At 36.6% G+C, this 19,879-nt stretch overlaps 1 protein-coding gene across 3 annotated transcripts in view; it reads left to right on the top strand.

Moving 5' to 3' along the window:
- LOC114642058 (ELKS/Rab6-interacting/CAST family member 1) overlaps nt 1-19,879 on the top strand; it is an 814,051-nt gene that overhangs the window by 222,631 nt on the left and 571,541 nt on the right. For all 3 annotated transcript variants that reach the window (XM_051920296.1, XM_051920284.1, XM_051920290.1), the window contains 2 exons: nt 1,600-1,767; nt 19,025-19,192. In XM_051920296.1, the coding sequence (XP_051776256.1) occupies nt 1,600-1,767; nt 19,025-19,192 (336 nt within the window). The remainder of the gene's footprint in view (nt 1-1,599; nt 1,768-19,024; nt 19,193-19,879) is intronic.

Here is a 19,879-nt window from a genome sequence, read left to right as displayed (position 1 = left end):
AAATTAAATATAAACATTTTTAATCCATATTACCGTCAAAAATGCAATCTCATTTATTAATTAGTATGTGCAGTATATTAAAGTACATTAGATTGAAAAATTTAAATTTAATTTAAAAATAGGCTCTTGATTGTGTTGGCAGTTTTCTGCTATTCAGTTTCCAGTGTTAACACAAATCCAATTCTTCTGTGCTAAAATGTCATTGTAGGTAGTCTAACTTTATTTTATGTCAGGTAAGCTTCACTGCAATTAAAAGTGTATGTTTTAATTGTTTATTTTTTATTGTTGTTTTTTTTATATTGTTATGTTTATTGCTGTTTTTACCCATTAGTCTGCACTTAACCCCTAATGACAAAGTCAAAACATGTTTTCTAAAAAGTTCTTAAATTTATTAAAAAGTGAAATGTTTCGTTTATATTAGTATCCAGGTCCTTTGTTGTGGCACTCTAAATTGTGCTCAGGTGAGTCCTGTTTACTTTAATTCATGTTTGGGATGTGTCTAGAACTTGATTTGAATCCCCTGTGTCAAATTAAATTTATTGTATAAAAAGATATGTATTTTAAATAAAATAACACATTGAAGTGTGTAGGAAATGTAGGGGTCTATATATTTTCAGACTCCATTGTACATCTTCTACACTCATTTGTCTTAAGTTTATAATTTGTTTATTCGACCACTATGCCTATTAAAGATCAGTTTGTTTTGTCTTTGTATGTTTAGAGAAAATCATTTTCTGATATGTAATTTTCTAACCCACTTAATCCAGACTAGGGTTGGTGGTTGGGGCTGCAGCCTATCCCAACTAGCTATCCCTGGTGTAAGGTAGAAACAAATCCAGTCCATCGCATAGTGAACACACACACACGGGCCAATTTAGCATCACCAGTTCACCAAATCTTCATGTCTTTGAACATTGGGAGGAAACCTTAGCACTCTGAGAAAACGCATGCATATTCTGGTCTCTGTGCCTCCTGGGTTAATTTTTTGACTTTTGATTTGCTCTGATATGTACGTGTGTGTGTATGTAAGTAAAAATGATTTATGTAGTATGCTGATGGAAGTTTTTTATGTAATGTCTTATTCTTTTTCATAGTTTCTGAATGTGAAGTACTGAAAGTTGCTCAAAATTAGCATGTTCCTTAAACACTGCAATAGAATATATAATCTTTAACTTTTTAAATTTGCCAATTTAGTGTTAGCAGTTTTAAATTACATTTTATTTGCTATTTAAAAAGCTATTGTTATTTTATTTGTTTATTCTGCATTTGTAAAGGTCATCATTGTTTATGATGACTAGTGCTCAGTTTGTTTTTGGTGGTTAATTGTACTAGTACAATACTAACAAAAAGCTTTCTGTTTTCCCTCTTGAATGTAATTTTAGAAATTGATTACAAACTGATAATTACATAATCTTTTTTTCTGGCAGCAATGTCTTTTTTTCACATTACCTTCTTTCTACTTTTCCTTACAATGTTAATGCACAGCTAAGGTTTTTTAGTGCTAGATTATATGAGTCCTTTTGCAGATGGTGATGGGCATTTAAGAGATGGTTACCCAGTGCTTTTGAGGTAATAATAGTTATTTTCTTATCTCCCCAGATTGACCAGGTGAAGCAGGAACTGTCTCGGAAAGATACAGAATTACTAGCCCTCCAAACCAAGCTTGAAACTCTGACTAATCAGTTCTCAGACAGCAAACAGCACATAGAGGTCCTAAAGGAGTCTCTTACTGCTAAAGAACAACGAGCTGCTATCCTACAGACAGAGGTGTGTACTTAAGGAATTCTGACTTTTTTTCTAATTTTGAATATTTTTTTCTGTTCTTACCTTCCATGTAAAAATCAAATAACGCTTTTCATGATGACCTTGAAATTGTATTATGTGAAAGTATGTTTCTTTAATTATAAGTGAAATCTGAGATTAAACATTAATATTACTCTGCAAGGCTTAATTTAATTTAATTGCAGCAGAATATCTGTAGGTTGTAATCTATTGTTCCCTGAAGAAGGCCCATTTGTAATATTCTGATATTTCCTTTTTTAGTTTTTGCTAACCTAAACTTTAAATTTAAACCTGTAGCAGTATACTGTTTACTTTTTCACCATTTTAGGTCATTCATTGCATTTCAACTGATTACATTTGAAGAAAAACTGAGCTGTTCTAAAACTTTTGACTAGTAATGTATGTACTGTGTTCTGCAAAGTTTTCAATAGATGGACTTTCTAGTACTGTTTTATTAAAGTACAATAAACTTTTCTGACGACCAGGTTGCTGTTATCTAAAATGTTTTGCATTTCCTGAACATCCTCGGACATAAGCTTTTGATTAAAAACATAATCAAGGTCCAGCCCATTAGTTCACAAGTATGCGCACGACAGACGGATATTAGCATTATATGTATATACTAGAAAATCGTGCATGCAAAAATTTCACAAGAATAAAAGCGTTAATGAAATGATGATTACGGAGAGAAGTACATCACATGTTACAGTAAGAAAGGAGATTATTTTAATAATAGTGACTTGTGAGAGGACTCTATATTAGAATAGTCACATTATTAGTATGGGATGTTATTATAGTCACTTACAACAGCATGAATATTTACAATACAAAGTGTAACATAAACAAGTTAACAGAACATATTGGATAAGAAGAGAAATGCAGGGTACATATAAGTCAGTATGTATGAAGTGTGGCTGTCAGGTATAGTATAGTATACTGACGCCTATAAAAATTTTCGAAAATACAATTTGTTGCATAAACGTTATTGTCAGCGAAAATATTCCCCTGTGTGTAACCCGCAAGTACCTGTACGTTTAACCCAGGTTTTGATGTAACTGTGTAAAAAGTAGTGTACAACTGGCCATGGGTAAATACAGGACCTGGCAAATAAATTCCGACGTTATTAAAAGTTTGTCGTTGTGACTTGGTGATATTCATACAATATGCTAAATGAATGGGGAATTTCCTACGCCGTAATATAAAGGGAATATCTTGTTTTGAGTTGTCAGTGTTACGGAATCCCTGTAGTTTTTCCGTCGTAATGTTTCTTGTTGTCTGGCAGTTTGCCACTGCTCATCAGAAAGGTTGTGTGTGTAATTTGTTTTTCGTTCACTGTCTAGGTGCAAGACTTGCTGCCACTGATCTTCGGATAATGTTGCTCTGTGGTTTGTCATATGTTGTCTTTGTTGTTCTAAGGCATCTCGCCTGTGCTGGTTGGTCTGGTGTGATGTAGATCTTTCTGCTTCTGTGTGTTGGCTATCGAGACCATTTCTGTTGGTCGCAGTTAGGCTGTATGTGCCATTTCATTTTATTGGGAGGCATACGTTGAAGTGAAGGAAAAGGAGGTGTAAAATGGTAGTGTCATAATGCAGTTTTGGTTAGTAGCAAAGTATGCACGGAATAAACAGTCAAATACCACAGTGGATAATTGGTCACATTGAAGAACTGAAGACTTGAAGATAAGCCTAAGACCAAAACTCTGCCAGGAACATGGATTCCTTGCTATTGTTAATTAGAGATATAGTAGTTGTGGCAAATGTTGTTTATGTTGAGCACGGACAAACACAAGAGAAACAATATAAGGAGATATACAGTACTGTGCAAAAGTTTTAGGCAGGTGTGAAAAAATGCTGTAAATAAAGAATGCTTTCAGAAATATAAATAATGATTGTTTATTGTTATCAATTTACAAAATGCAAAGTGAGCGAACAAAAGAAAAATCTAAATCAAATCAATATTTGGTGTTACTACCTTTTGCCTTCAAACCAGCATCAATTCTTATAAGTACACTTGCACAAAGTCAGGGATTTTGTAGGATTCTAGTCAGGTGTATGATCAACCAATTATACCAAACAGGTGCTAATGATCATCAATGTCACACGTAGGTTGAAACACAATCATTAACTGAAACAGAAACAGCTGTGTAGGAGGCTTAAAACTGGGTGAGGAACAGCCAAACTCTGCTACCAATGTGAGGTTGTGGAAGACAGTTTCTTGTCATGGCAAGATTGAGCACAGCAACAAGACACAAGGTAGTTATACTGCACAGCAAGGTCTCTCCCAGACAAAGATTTCAAAGCAGAGTGGGGTTTCAAGATGTGCTGTTCAAGCTCTTTTGAAGAAGCACAAAGAAACGGGCAACGTTGAGGATTGAAGACGCAGTGGTCGGCCAAGGAAACTTAGTGCAGCAGATGAAAGACACATCAAGCTTATTACCCTTTGAAATCGGAAGATGTCCAGCAGTGCCATCAGCTCAGAACTGGCAGAAACCAGTGGGACCCAGGTACACCCATCTACTGTCCGGAGAAGTCTGGCCAGAAGTGGTCTTCATGGAAGAGTTGCAGCCAAAAAGCCATACCTCCGATGTGGAAACAAGGCCAAGCGACTCAAGTATGCACAAAAACATAGGAACTGGGGTACAGAAAAATGTCAGCAGGTGCTCTGGACTGATGAGTCAAAATTTGAAATATTTGGCTTGAGCAGAAGGCAGTTTGTTCGTCGAAGGGCTGGAGAGCGGTACAATAATGAGTGTCTGCAGGCAACAGTGAAGCATGGTGGAGGTTCCTTGAACGTTTAGGGCTGCATTTCTGCAAATGGAGTTGGAGATTTTGTCAGGATTAATGGTGTTCTCAATGTTGAGAAATACAGGCAGATACTTGTCCATCATGCAATACCATCAGTGAGGCGTATGATTGGCCCCAAATTTATTCTGCAGCAGGACAACGACTCCAAACATACAGCCAAAGTCATTAAGAACTATCTTCAGCGTAAAGAAGAAGAAGTCCTGGAAGTGATGGTATGGCCCCCACAGAGCCCTGATCTCAACATCATCGAGTGTGTCTGGGATTACATGAAGAGACAGAAGAATGTGAGGAAGCCTACATCCACAGAAGATCTGTGGTTAGTTCTCCAAGATGTTTGGAACAACCTACCAGCCGAGTTCCTTCAAAAACTGTGTGCAAGTGTACCTAGAAGAATTGATGCTGTTTTGAAGGCAAAGGGTGGTCACACCAACTATTGATTTGATTTAGATTTCTGTTTTGTTCATTCACTGCATTTTGTTGATTAATGAAAATAAATGATTAACACTTCCATTTTTGAAAGCATTCTTTGTTTACAGCATTTTTTCACACTTGCCTAAAACTTTTGCACAGTACTGCATATAGATATAGATAGATAGATAGAGATATATATGTAGATACTGCATTATAATACACAAGCTGTGCTACCTGTCTAAGATGGGTTGAAGTCTAACTAACCAGGGTAGATCTCAGTGTTATCATTTGCAGTGCACCATGCAATGTGTAGGTCTCTGTCATTTTTTAGTATTAATGTTTGTGATGCACCATCTTTTGGAATGACAGAAAATCGGACGGACACACATATACTTATCCTTTTATAAAGGTGGATTGCCGGCTGTGTTTCCACAAACAATGTCAAATAATGTATTCTATATTTTAAATTGAATTTATCTAAAAATGTGTTGCTCTATTACTAAAAAAAATTGAAGATTTTTTAAATTTAAGAGAGAATTGTATAAGATGAATCTTTGATTTGTTTTTTTGTTTTTCTCCCAGTGACTTTTGATGTTTAAATTAGCCAATAGTATTTTTCATGCAGTAGTTTAGTTCTTATAGTTTTTGGATTTTATGCTATCTTATTTTTATTCATTTTCTTTGTGGTTTGATAATTAGTCATATTCATGTTACTTTGAAGGTTTTACTGAATTTCTGTTAATATTTTCAAATTTAATCCTAAATGTGCAATGGATATTTTAGGTCATCATTAGCATTTATAGTAAAAAGCTCGAAAGCTATTGTTTCACCATTGCACTAAAGGATAGTTATGATGAGTAAAATGTTGGCATGTATCATGATATAATAAGTTTTGCTGTATGTTGAGATAGTGACCATTCTTAGTAATTTATTAACCAAGGAAGAGTTTCTCCTTTTACTTCCCTTGTCTTAGTTGAACATGTTTTGATTGTCTTGTTGTTTTGTATATGCTATATGGCAAAACATATATGGAAATCCTTACAGATTACTGAGCTGAGGTGTTTCAGCTGTTTCCATTGTGAATAGATGGATAAAAATAAGTACCCTAGGTTCTTGTCTATAAGCCGGACTCGTGTATAAGCAGGAGACCAAAAATAATACGAATTTTTAAAATAAAATCTTATCATAGATAAGCCGGACTCATGGATAAGCCGAACGTACTATAACCTATAACTAATAGAAGGGAGGGAGGTCAGTGGTCTCACTCGCACCCATTTAATTTCTTTAAGGGGGGAGAGAGTGTGAGATATTGGCGTCTCTCTCACTCCCCGCATGGCGCGGTTGGAGCGGCCAGAGCGCGTTCTTTCTGCTCTGGGCGTCGCCGAGTCAACACGCGCGCGTAGTGGTCATTTAAATTGTGATTTTATATGTAAGCATATTTAAATATATATCGCAGATTTTTTGCTGGTTCGCGGATTTCTGCGGACAATGGGTCTTTTAATTTCTGGTACATGCTTCCTCAGTTGGTTTGCCCAGTTGATTTCATACAAGGGACTCTATTGGCAGATGGCTGAGAAGCTAGATTGCTTACTTTTCTCTCTCTCATGCGCTGACTATCTGTGATCCTGACGTATGGGGATTGAGCAGGGGGGCTGTTCGCACACCTAGACGATACAGACGCTCGTCTAAAAATGCTGAAAGATTATCTTCACGTTGCTATCTTTTGTAAAGCTGATTCCTGAAACGACATGCTGCACAGTGCTTCGCATACTTAAAAGCTCGAAGGGCACGTATTGATTTTTGACTGAAAAACAAACTCTCTCTCTCTCTCTCTCTCTCCCTCTCTCTCTCTCTCTCTCTCTCTCTCCCTCTCTCCCTGCTCCTGATGGAGGGGGTGTGAGCTGCCGCCTTCAACAGCTTTGTGCCGCGGTGCTTCGCATACCTAAAAGCCAAACCGCACCATTGATTTGTTTGCTAGAGATTGTTTTCTCTATCTATGTGACATTCTGTGCTCCTGACACACACTCCTTTGAAGAGGAAGATATGTTTGCATTCTTTTAATTGTGAGACAGAACTGTCATCTCTGTCTTGTCATGGAGCACAGTTTAAACTTTTGAAAAAGAGACAAATGTTTGTTTGCAGTGTTTGAGTAACGTTCCTGTCTCTCTACAACCTCCTGTGTTTCTGCGCAAATCTGTGACCCAAGCATGACAATATAAAAATAACCATATAAACATATGGTTTCTACTTCGCGGATTTTCTTATTTCGTGGGTGGCTCTGGAACGCAACCCCCGCGATGGAGGAGGGATTACTGTATAAGCCGGACTTATGTATAAGCCGATATTCTATTTTTTCATTTTCACAACTTTTTTCCTTAGATAAGCCGCAGCTTATAGACAAGAACTTAGGGTACATTGGCATGCAATATCCATTGCCGAACATTCACAGTAGAATAAGTCTTACTATAGAGCTTAGTGACTTTAAACATGGTACTGTCATAGGATGCCACATTTGCCACAAGTCACTACATGAAATGTCCAATCTGCTAGATCTGCCCTGGTCTGCTCTGCTATTATCGTGAAGAGCCTAAGATTACTCTGTGCAGCACCAAGCATTGGCTATAGAGGTGTAAACAGACAGAACCCCGCCCGCCAACTCTAACCCTCCTCCCGAGTCCACCCTCGTTCTCGAGGCAAGCACACTGCCTGCTCATGTGCCAGCATGCAACACCTCACCAAACACCACCTCAGTCGCTTTTGTCTCTGCTACAGTCCACATGCACCTCTGAGCCACATTGACTTTTCATTGTTCTTTTCAGTTCCGGCTGCTTTTCTATATATATAATCCACCAAGTCGCCCGACCATGGGAAATGCATGCATGCAAGACAGAGCCCCACACGCCAACTCTAACCCCTTTTATTTCTGATCCCGTTCAACAACTATATGGTGACATCGACTTCTCAACTGTGACTCTGGAACAACTCAGTACGCGAGCTATATTAAGTGTCACCAACGAAGACTTGCTACACCTTAATAAACAAGTACTGAAACTTATCCCTACCGACGAAGTAACTTTCACCAGCGTTGACTCCATCGTCACAGACGATCCCGCAGATCAAGTTTCATTCCCTGAAGAATTTCTTAACAGTCTTACTGCCACTGGCATGCCTCCGCATAAACTCTAACCCTCCTCCCGTGTCATGGGATACGCACGACAGAGCCCCGCCCACCAACTCTTAACACTCGTCCCACATCCATTACCTTCACATTGTTTTCCTTTTATTTCTGATCCCGTTCAACAATAAGTCAACAAGCAAGAAGTCTCTATGATGGCACTAGACTGACTGTTACCAGCATTCACCAGAATGTCCTGGAGTGTAAAATTATCGCAGCTCCTACCTCACAAACTGTCCTTATTCCCCGGATATCCCTGACCCCATCAGATTCAAATTTGCCTTTTACTTTTACACGCAGACAATTTCCTGTTAGATTGGCCTTTGCAATAACAATTAATAAGGCACAGGGACAAACTTTCAAAACGATATGCCTGTATCTGCCAAAACCAGTTTTCAGTCACGGACAATTGTATGTTGCTCTCTCCAGAGTTCCATCTTTTCATTCACTCACAGTCGTATCCTCAAACCCACCCCATTTGGACAACTGTGTCGTTCAGGAAGTGTTCACCCATCAATAAATAATTATGTAGCGTATGCTACGCCGCGGGTGGGCTAGTATGCTTTTATAGGTGTGATGATCGGACTATATAGCCAATTCTATTTGTTTACTTTGTTAAAATATTGGGCAATAGTTTAGTGAAAGGGTGGATTCAGTTTTCCATGCTTACTTAAATACAGTTAAGGAAGTACACTGTTTTTAATTCTTAAAATAAAAATAATAAATGACATAAAATTGACATTTGACACAGGATTCTATGATAACAGCTAAATCCTCAGGTGTCTAAAAGTGTTTTAATTATGAATAGTTATATTAACTTGCTTTAATCACCATTGTAAAAAAAAAAACCCAAACGTTTCCATTTTGTCACATTTAAGTTCAGAATTGAAAAGAAATGCTTTAAAATTTAATAAATTGCACAAATTATTCATGTGTAGAATATTCTTTTAGATCAGTTTAACATGAAAATATTTAGCCAGTTTAACATTTTTATATGTTTAATAGCTAGGCTGCTCTTCTAAGACAGGTTTAAAATCTAAGTAATCAAAATAGACCTCAGTGTTAATGTTTGCAGTACACCATCTATTGGCATGTATGTATTTTGTAATGCATGTAGTAGTAAAATGCATTGTATGTCTCTTTCCAACTGATGGCAAATCACAAATATTTGTAGCAGAAACTTGGTATCAAAGCCTAAATTTACTGCTGATTGGTTCTAGAGTAGATTTGAATAAATATCTACTACCAGGTAATAAACGTTTGTAATACCTTTTTGGCGAGTAAAAGTTAAGTTTTCTGTTGGATTGCATATTATAAAAAAAGCAGCATCTCCATGTACTATAGATAAAATCAGGGTTTATTCTGGTCTATCATGATTTCACGTGAGCAACGAAGATGATCTGCCTGCTTGTGTAATGCTGGGCGCCTTCAGCACCTGCCAGCACATTTCTTATCCCATTCAGTACTTGGCATGGCACATCAGGTGATGCATGCAGCTCTCACGAAAGTACAAAATAATCCTGGTCATGCTGACAAGAGTTCTGTTGGTGACGAGAGTCACAAGTTGGTGAAGCGAGTCTTGTCCAGCCTGTAGCTTTATCGTTTGCCCGTACTTGATGTTGTCAGCCATGCTGGATCTTGCACACTGTTAGCCTTGACTGTAAGTGCTGTGTGGGTGTGTACATAGAGTGTGTAAGGCTTAAATTGCTGCCACTGTAGGCCACACATGCATTTCAATAATTGCTTTTGTGTCAGAGCAGCAATATATTCGGTTGGCTGTACTTATCACGTAAGTTATATGTAAGGTAGCATTCATATCCTGTGACGAGAAGGATGCATTTTGAGGAACTGATGAATCCAGTGGTTATAATCTCATTGATGCTTCCAGCACTGGCTTGAGTTTGGTCCATTTTATTGGCTGAGATCACTGTAGTTATTATAAACCTCCTTAGTGGCTGAGCCTCAGAAATGTACGAGAAAGTTTATCACCACTACGAACAACACACATAAATTATAGGTAAACATACATGTATGCTTTTGATTCTTTTAAATAGCTGATTGTAAAAACCACATTCGGTTTAATGAGAAACAGTAATTGCTGTTCTTGTGAAGTTTATGTCTTAATATGTTAGCTGAGAATAATTTAGTCTCGGTTACTAGTGGTATGGGGAACTTTGTTTTTCGTACTTTATTGTAGAGATTGCCAAAATGATTATAAGCAATGGTTGCAATGATTACAAATAGTTTTGCTTATTTTTGTTTCTTTGTAATAGTGTTTGATGTTTTCCAGCTTCTAGCAACAACTAACAATACGTTTGCAGTGGTGAATGTAATCAAGGCTCACTTACTGCTCTGCACTTGTGTATTTTAAAGTGTTTGTCACTGGTATACCAGTGTAAATAGAACTGATTTATCCTTAGAATTGTCCGAGTCCAGTGCTGAGTTTCTAGATTGTTTCTAATTGTAGCTGCTCTTAAGCCTGTTTAGTTCATCAGCTCCTTGCATTTTGAGTTAGTTTAAACATTTTTTACTCTTTTTTTTTTTTTTTTTTTTTTTAAAGAACCAACTGATTTTCTTTTTTTTTTAAATTAATTTTATTGTAATCATTCATACAAATCAATCAATTTTTACAAATAATAGGATTGGAAAAAAAAAGGCTTGTAGACATACCTAAATTGATGAGTTTAATAGGCCAGTAGAGATGAATGGAGAGGAAAAAGAGATGCGGAGATAATTGCTTCCTTGGTGCTTTAATTCTAAAATTTTATTGATTATATCCTGCCAGGTTTTTAAAAAATTCTGTACAGAACCTCTAGCTGAATATTTGATTTTTTCCAATTTCAAATAGTATAAAACATCGGTTACCCACTGACTTAAAAGAGGAGCGTTAGGATTCTTCCAGTTTAGCAAAATAAGTCTGCGTGCCAAAAGTATAGTGAATGCAATCACAGTTTGTTTGTCCTTCTCCACTTTAAACCCATCTGGAAGAACACCAAACACAGCTGTTAATGGGTTAGGAGGGATTGTGACACCAAGGCTGTCTGAAAGGCACTTAAAAATGTTGGTCCAAAATGATGTTAATTTGGTGCAGGCCCAAAACATGTGACCCAGTGAGGCTGGGACTTGATTGCAGCGTTTGCAGGTTGGATCTTGCCCTGGCAACATTTTGGACTGTTTTAGGCGGGACAGATGTGCTCGATATATAATTTTGAGTTGAATAATTGTATGCTTTGCGCATATGGAGCTCGAATGAAGTCTCTGCATTGCTGTTTTCCACTCCTTTTCTGATATATTGATTAAGAGATCTTTTTCACATTGTCCTCTTGGATCTTTGAAAGGGAGGGACTGTAAAATAATTTTATATATTGCAGAGATGGTGTCCAAGTCCTTGAAATTGAGCAATATTTTTTCCAATGTGGACGAGGGTGCAAGATGAGGAAAATCGGGCAGGTTCTGTTTGACAAAGTACCTAATTTGAAGATAGTGAACGAAATGTGTAGCTGGAAAGTTACATTTGGAATGTAATTGTTCGTAGGATGCAAAGATGTTGTCTATATAAAGATCTCTGAGCAATTTAATCCCAAATCTTTTCCAGATATTAAAAACTGCATATGTTTGCAAGGGTTGAAAGAGGTGGTTCTCTTGCAGAGGTGCCACAGATAAAAGCTTCTCCATCTTAAAATGCTTTCTACATTGGTTCCATATTCTGAGTGAGTGAAGCACAATTGGGTTATTAGTATATTGCCGATACCTTGCATTTATTGGGGCACAAAACAGGGAATATAAAGAAGTACTGCAGGATTTTACTTCTATTGCGGACTAGGTCTGTGTATGTTCATCTATTGGTGTCCAGGTTTTTAAAGCTTGTATGTTTGCTGCCCAGTAATAAAACTGAAAGTTAGGTAGAGCCATGCCACCTTCTGCCTTAGGTCTTTGTAGGGTTGCTCTTTTGATACGTGGATGTTTTGAGTTCCAAATAAATGAGGTTATTGTTGAATCTAATTGCTTAAATGATTTATTGATGTATATTGGAATGTTTTGAAATAAAAAAAGAAGCTTAGGAAGAATATTCATCTTAACAACGTTAATTCTTCCAGCTAGAGTGAGATGAAGGGTTGACCATCTATGCAAGTCTTGTTTAATTTTTTCCATACAGACGGTGAAATTTTGTTGATAAAGAGCTTTGTGTTTACTTACAATGTTTACCCCTAGGTATTTAAACTGATCTGCGATGATAAAAGGGAAGGTGTCCAGTCTAATATTGTGTGCTTGAGAATTCACTGGAAAGAGCACACTTTTATTCAATTTAATTCTGAGATGCCAACCGATTTTCTTATTGACACTTTGATGTGGGTGTTTGAGCTGTTTATGTAAAATATTTTTGCTTGTTTATGAGCTTTAGCCGTTATGTTTTTTCCCCCAAGTAATATATGGGTTTTAAATTAAAAATTGAGTGATTTTGAAAAATAGGTAAAACAGTGATTTTTGCCTGAATTTAACTCTTTACAGAACCTCAGATGACTGTATATATTTTTGTGTTTTTACATGTTGTTTGTTTGTTTGTGAGAGTTATTATTTAACATGTAGTAATCTTTAAAATCACTTTAAAGTATCATTTGCTAACAATTAGGTTGTTATGTTTTTAGGCTGACAATATTAAAGATATGTAGCACTAAAATATAAATATCAAGAGAAGAAAAAACATTTCCTTGTAAAGAACTGAACCTACACCTAAGGCTGCATTTCTTATTTTAAAGCAGATAAAAAAATGAAGTAAATTCATCTTTCATAAAATACAATTTAAATTTAAAAAAGCTTATCACAAATGGCATTCTTTTGCATTTCTGTTTTTTTAACTATATTTTTTATTCAGTTTCTCTAGGCCAAGTATGTGCATACTGTATACATGTTAAATTTGTAAAGTCTTGAATTCAAAGAAATGCTTATATTACTTAGACATTTGTTTGCTTAGTTCATTTTCTTTGAAAAGATTGTGTATTTAAAAAACTTATTCAGGATGTCCATCTCAAACTAAATCACCCAATTTATACAAATCATTCCTGCTGTTTATTTTTTTTCTGCAAAAAAACAAATTGCCTCCCGTGATGAAAGCTTTATTGCTTGCACCACTGAAATCTTCGTGTTTGGCTACACACTTTGTTCAAATGTAAATGAGTGGGTGGACAGCTGGTTGGCGAAGATGCTGGTTTAGAAATCATCATTTTGCTGAAATTCTGATAGCTTGATGCTTTTTGGATAGTAGTACTGTACTAATAAATTGGAAAAATAGTTAAAACTGAATGTATATTTGGTGTTAGTAAGTGTGATGAATGAAAGTTTTGAAAATGTGGCATTTCAGTGTTATTTCAGTGTTGGTTTAATTTTTTTTTGAGTTTTCCCATTTTTTTCTGGATCAAATACATTTATCCATTTCAAAATACAATAATTTGCAATTATGTTTATTACACATCTTAACACTATGCAAGGTTGAGTTCCAGGTACGAACAAGATTTTTCTTATGCTCTCACACTGTATATACTGAATGTTTTCTCTGTAAGGTGCCTAGACACTGTACTGTTAATTTGCATTTTAAAGATTATTTTGATTTAATTTGTCTGAAGTTTTTGGTATTTTTATTTAAAACTATCAAGGAGTGTTAAAGTTGTTTTACTAACCTAAATCATTTAATTAAAATGCCTTGATAGTGTAATAATACTTAACAGGCAGCTCATGTACCCAATCCCACTTCTCAGGATTATTCGGTTGCTTGTGTCACAGAGTTGAGATAGAGTCATATAAAGGTTTGGGGCAGCCACCCGTGTAATTTGTTTCCTGGCTGCAAAGTTGCTTCTTTAAAGTATACAGCACTGATGTCCTTTAAACCGAGTCCAAAACAAGTCTGAGGGAATAGGGAAAAGGTGCAGGCTTTTAAAGGGGGAGACAGGAAGTGAGATCATAAGGATCGGGCTCATGTTCTTCAGCCATTGGTTCGAGCCCGGACGTGACATCACAGGGGCCGGAGCCGGCAAGGTCTCCTTCCATTGGCTTGGTCCCGGAAGTGACGTCAAGAGAGCCAGGTGGAATCTCCCGTGAGTGGTCTACAGGGAAGGGAGAAAAAGAGTCAGTGCACTCTGCCACATCCCGGCATGCCTCAGAACTGCCTTTACTCATGCCCTTTAGCTGCCTCCCATGCGCATGTGTGTGACACTTGCTATAATCAATATACACAGATTATTCCTCTCATTTAAACCAAACTTGTTCAGTGTTTTTATTATCATAGTACTGGGAAATGGAGAAGCATAAACTGCCATCTTCTGGCTACAAAAAAATAATAGTAACTGAATGAGCAGGTTGTGGGAGACATGCATGCAATAAGATAAGTTTGACCAAGAATAATCATGCTGCCTCTGTTTCTGGAAGTGTTAAATATTGTAATTTGGTAATGACAGTCTGCTGTCCAAATCCAAATAAAAATACAATATTGTCTTAATTTTGCCAATTCATAAAAATGCTATAAGTTTAACTTGCAGCACTGTGGATTAACAACACCGAATGCCCCTTTAATTGCTTGTATGCTTCCCTCAACACAATGTGTCCCCTGGACGCTCTGCCAGAAGTCAGTAAACCGAATCATTAAAAACATTGTACACTCATTCAACAATAGTTGCCACCACTGCTTACAAAGGCTATTCAGAAGGCTGCTGACATCCTTAAGATTTATATTCCATTTAGAGAAAAACAATTTTGGATACTGCACGTCAGAAGAGTCAAAAATCAAGAATGGCAGTGTTAGCTATGTTAACCTTGTACTAATTTCAGACTGAACAGTAATAAATCTGTTGCAGCTGATACTGCTCATCTCCTTTTTTTCTCTCCTATTACAACTGTTGTTTTTGAATTGTTACTGCTGTACTTGTTGTATATGAATTGCACACAAGTAAACAGATCTTTTTAACTGCAATATTGTTGTTTTGAAAAGAACAGTTTAGATTTGGGTAAAGTTAATCATGTGTTTTATTAACATAGGGACATTTATAGCTATAACAGTCAGGTGTTTTGCCTCAAATGTAATTGCTAAACATTCCTCAATTAATTTACTGCACTGTGTTATCTCCAGGATGTCTTATCTCTATGTTTTCTAAATGTATCCCTTCAGAAGCTTTTGCATTTGTGTCACATTCTTTGTTTAGGTGAAGTTGTGTGCATGTGTTAATTAAATGTTAAAAGACCAAGTTGTCAATACATGTCCATGTATTATTCACCTTAACTTTTTTTAATTATTATTATTATAAATATGTCTTGGTCTGGTCTCTGTACTGATGATGAACTTCCAGATATGTTGCACATTACTTATAAGTCCTCCTTAAATAATGCATCAGGAGTTTGATTTTTGCATCTTTTAAAAACTTTAAAGACAAAAGACCCTGATGGAGAGGTGCGAAGGGATTTAAGTTGGGCAGGAATTACGAGTTTTTTTGTACGCTTTTCGTAGTAATTCTAGTGTTAATTGTTGTTATGATGCTTGTCAACTTATTTAAAATAACTTCAAAGCAGTTATTCAATGATTTAAACAGTTTGAGAATAAAGTATTACAGTGGTCAGTTCTGCTTGGTACAAAAACTTGGTATTGGTTCTGCTTGGTATTTTAAAATATTTGTTACAATATAGTTAGAGCTAACAGGCATTAGAAAGTTTGGAAATGAAACAACTAAAGAATAATCCTTTGCCAATGGTAACACCTAAATTTCGTTTGGAATCTTCCAAACTAAAATTCACCTAAAGTTCATCTGTTTTGAATCAAAAGATGTCAGCATTGCATTTCTAATTGTAGAATAACTAAAAGAATTCCATTTAAAAATATGAATAAGATATTAAGGAAGACAGTATGTCAATATAGTTTTTGGATAGAATGTTGCAGGCATACAGTATTGTATAAACTGACATTAATCAACCAATATTAATTGTGTGGGACTTTATATGGGCTAACTAATCTGTAGATTTTCTTACCAAACTATGTGAATAATCAAGATTTTTTAGTTGCTAATTTTTTTTTCCTTTTCAGGCACACTGTATATTGTGAGTCTTGCAAGTAAAGACATACGACAAGTTGTTTTTGCCAAAATGTAAATTTCTGCTTCAAATTATTATGTTGAAATTTTATCATAGTCTTCTTTGTATACGCCTCTAGAAGTTTACCTTTTTTTTTTTTTTAAAAAATGTCTTTTACACATTGCTTTCTAAAGAATATTAAGTGTTAAACTACTTAATTTTTTAAAATTAAATTAGATAAAGAATAAATTATAAAGTGATATTTGTTTTAATTTAATTAATGCCTTCTCTAGAGAATATAATTAAGATACCTTACTGGTATCGCAGTCAGAATGGGTGATGGAATGGTCGTTACTGATGACGCTGCAATTGTGTCCCATTGGGCTGGCTACATTGAGCAGCTATTTAAAGTTGATCCTCCAGCTAGGATGTTGGACATCTCAGGGTCCATGTTTCTTGAGGCTGATCCTCCAATTATCTGTGAACTGAGAGTACAGAGGTGGTTACCAGCTGAGGGTAGGAAAGGCTACAGGGATCTGAGGTATCCAGGGTAAACTTCTCCCAGTTGGTGGTAAGGCTGTCCTTCTGGCATTGGAAGCAATCTTTGCTTCCATTTGGGAGATGGGTGTCATCCCAACTGACTGGAAAACATGACTCGTCGTCCCTATCTGGAAAGGGAAAGATTAATCTACTGGATTGCAGCAACTACAGGGGGGATAACACTGCTCTCAGTGCTGGGTAAGGTCTTTGCTAGGGTTATACTCGATAGGATCTGTGATCACTTGCTCACCTACCAATGACTGGAGTAGTCTGGTTTTACACCGAGAAGTACACCATTGTCCGCATCCTAGCACTAAGGGCCCTCATGGAGAACAAAGTGAATTTCAGAAGAGTTTCTTTGCAGCCTTTGTCGATTTTCATGAAGTGTTCGACTCAGCTGATCGAGCTGCCCTGTGGGACATTCTGAGAATTTGTGGGATCCCCCTGAAGTAGCTGGGTATTATGGCTGGCCTGTACACTGGTACTGTGAGTGCTCTGCAGAGTGGAGGCAGAACCTCTGCATTTTTCCCTGTTGTTTCTGGGATTCATCACAGGTGTGTTCTTGCTCTTACTCTGTTCACTGCTTACATGGACAGGCTGTTGGGTAGGGTTGTGGAGTCCAACGGCTGTGAGGCATCTGTTGGTGAAGAAAGATTCACTGATTGTGACTTGGCCAACAATGCTGAGGTCTTCATGGAGTTGGTGGAGGCTCTGATTGGGGCTCTCGAGAGACTGAGCGAGGAGTCTGAATGTCTGGGCTTGTGAGTGTCCTGGATAAAAAACAAGATTCAGGCCTTATATTACCTCTTGGGCACCTACATTGGCAATATGTCTGTCTGCGGAGAGAATGTTGACTATGTCAAAAGGATTATGTACCTCAGCAACGATATTCATGTGTCTGGTGATTCTTCCTATGAACTCGGTAGATGGATTGGGAGAGCACGGTGAGTCATAATGTCGCTGGAAAAGGGTGTGTGGCACTCCTAATATCTTTGCAAAAGGACGAGGGTCCAAGTCTTTAAAGTCCTGGTGCTTCCTGTTTTGTTATATAGTTGTGAGACATGGATGCTATTTAGTAACCTGAGATGGAGGCTGGACTCCTTTGGTACTGTGTCTCTTCGGGTACTGCTGCATTGACTTTTTGTGGAATGAGCGTTTGCTCACGGAGTCCCGATTGAGACACATTACTTGCATTGTGAGGGAGCGTTGGTTATTACACTACAGCCATGTGGTGCGATTCCCCAAGGGTGATCCGGCTCACAGGATCATCATTATTGAGGACCAAAACAGCTGGAACAGGCCAAGGGGACACCCATGTACTACCTTGCCAACCAGTATCCTGAGCTGTTTCATTGTTTGGTTGGTATACTGGATATGGTGTTGTGAAATTGAAAGATACAGGTCACCTTAGGTCCCTTAAGGTTCACTCCACAATTTCAGACCTCTGTACCTAGTGATTCAGATTATTATGTTTGGCCAGGAGCTCCTTTTGGCTACAGTTCTGGTCACTTAACCCTGATTACAGTTTAATAAATAAGCTTATTATTAGTCTCCACAGAAACATCAAAGGCAATGGAACTTTGACTCTAGGCCAGATTAATAATAAAACATTCTTTTTTTATTTAAGCATCTTGTTTTTTGTTTTTAAAGTTATACATACTTTTTAAAATTGATAGTTTCCATTTTTTGACTTTACATAGCTCATTATTGTATTTCTTAGTTCACTTATAAATATGCATTATATAAGAATTATTTATTTTATTAAGGTACATGACCTAAAAATTCTTTCTTCCGTAAATCACAGTAAACAGCATAAAGAAGCCTTTAAAACAGTATTTCTCTATACACATTCTTGTGGTTTTATGTTCTTTGCCAAAGTACATAAAATATCAGACGTTACTCAACTTAAATTTTATTTTGTATTTCTTTAATTTTAGAATTTTTTGTTTGCTTTTATAATTTTTCATATGAATTTTTCTGTCTTTTTTCATTCTTGAACCTTGAGTATCACCTGTCATTTTCTATCTTTATTCGTCTCTTACCCTGAGAGTAATTAGGCCCAGATGAGTTTCTTACTATAGCCTCTGTTTCTTTATAACATTTGTTGAGAATAGCAGTTCTCTGTTGATAATGAGTACCTCATTCATGAAAAAAACACATTTTCTTTGTATTTAATGTTTTAACGCATCCTTATCATGATTGCAAGATTTGATTAGCACTTGGTGAAATACTGCATAGTGAGCATGTATTGTATCCATTTCAGGTGGATGCCTTACGTCTACGCCTTGAGGAAAAGGAAACCATGCTCAACAAGAAGACTAAACAGATCCAAGAGATGGCTGAAGAAAAAGGCACTCTCAATGGAGAAATCCATGACCTGAAAGACATGTTGGATGTTAAGGAGCGGAAGGTCAATGTCCTGCAGAAGAAGGTACGCTTGCAGTTTACAGCTACCCAATTACTTTGAGTTAAAGTATTGAGAATGTATACAAGTATATTCCCTTTTGTGTAACACCTAGCGTAAACTGAAGTTATTACCTTTTAAATACAGTATTACTACTGTAAAAAAAAATTCTGAAGAGGAATAAAGAGACACACAAAGGTAAGGCATATGGTCGACTTCATCATTACTGAAAACTTTTTAAGAACATATTTACTGTTTGTGTGATAATTAGTGAGTTTATAATAAAATACAGTACTCTGTAAAGAAAATAATATGGTATGACATTCTCAAATCAGCTTAATCCAGTTTAAAGGTGTGGTAGGGCTTGAACCTGTCACAACACTATAAATATATTTAAAATAATTTAAAAAACTGCGTGTAACAAAACCATTAAAATATATTGCTGAGCAAAACATTTTCATATTGTATATCCCAGCACCCTTTTACATAAATGTATTGATTTTGTTTTTTAAATACAAATTTGATGCTTTAAACAGCTGAATATTCTTAAGGAATATATAGCTTATAGGACCATTACAGTCGTGTATATGGAGTACAGAGAAGTTCTTACTGTCTTTTGCTAATCAACATGCAACACGTCACTGCTCACTGGACACCATGATTAGTGAGTGTAACTACCTTATCTTGAAACTTCTGTCTTTCTCAACTGTAAAT

Source organism: Erpetoichthys calabaricus, chromosome 1 (assembly GCF_900747795.2).
Source record: "Erpetoichthys calabaricus chromosome 1, fErpCal1.3, whole genome shotgun sequence".
NCBI lineage: Eukaryota > Metazoa > Chordata > Cladistia > Polypteriformes > Polypteridae > Erpetoichthys > Erpetoichthys calabaricus.
Note: the sequence above shows the minus strand (reverse complement) of the source record. Positions and strands in the feature narration are given on the sequence as shown.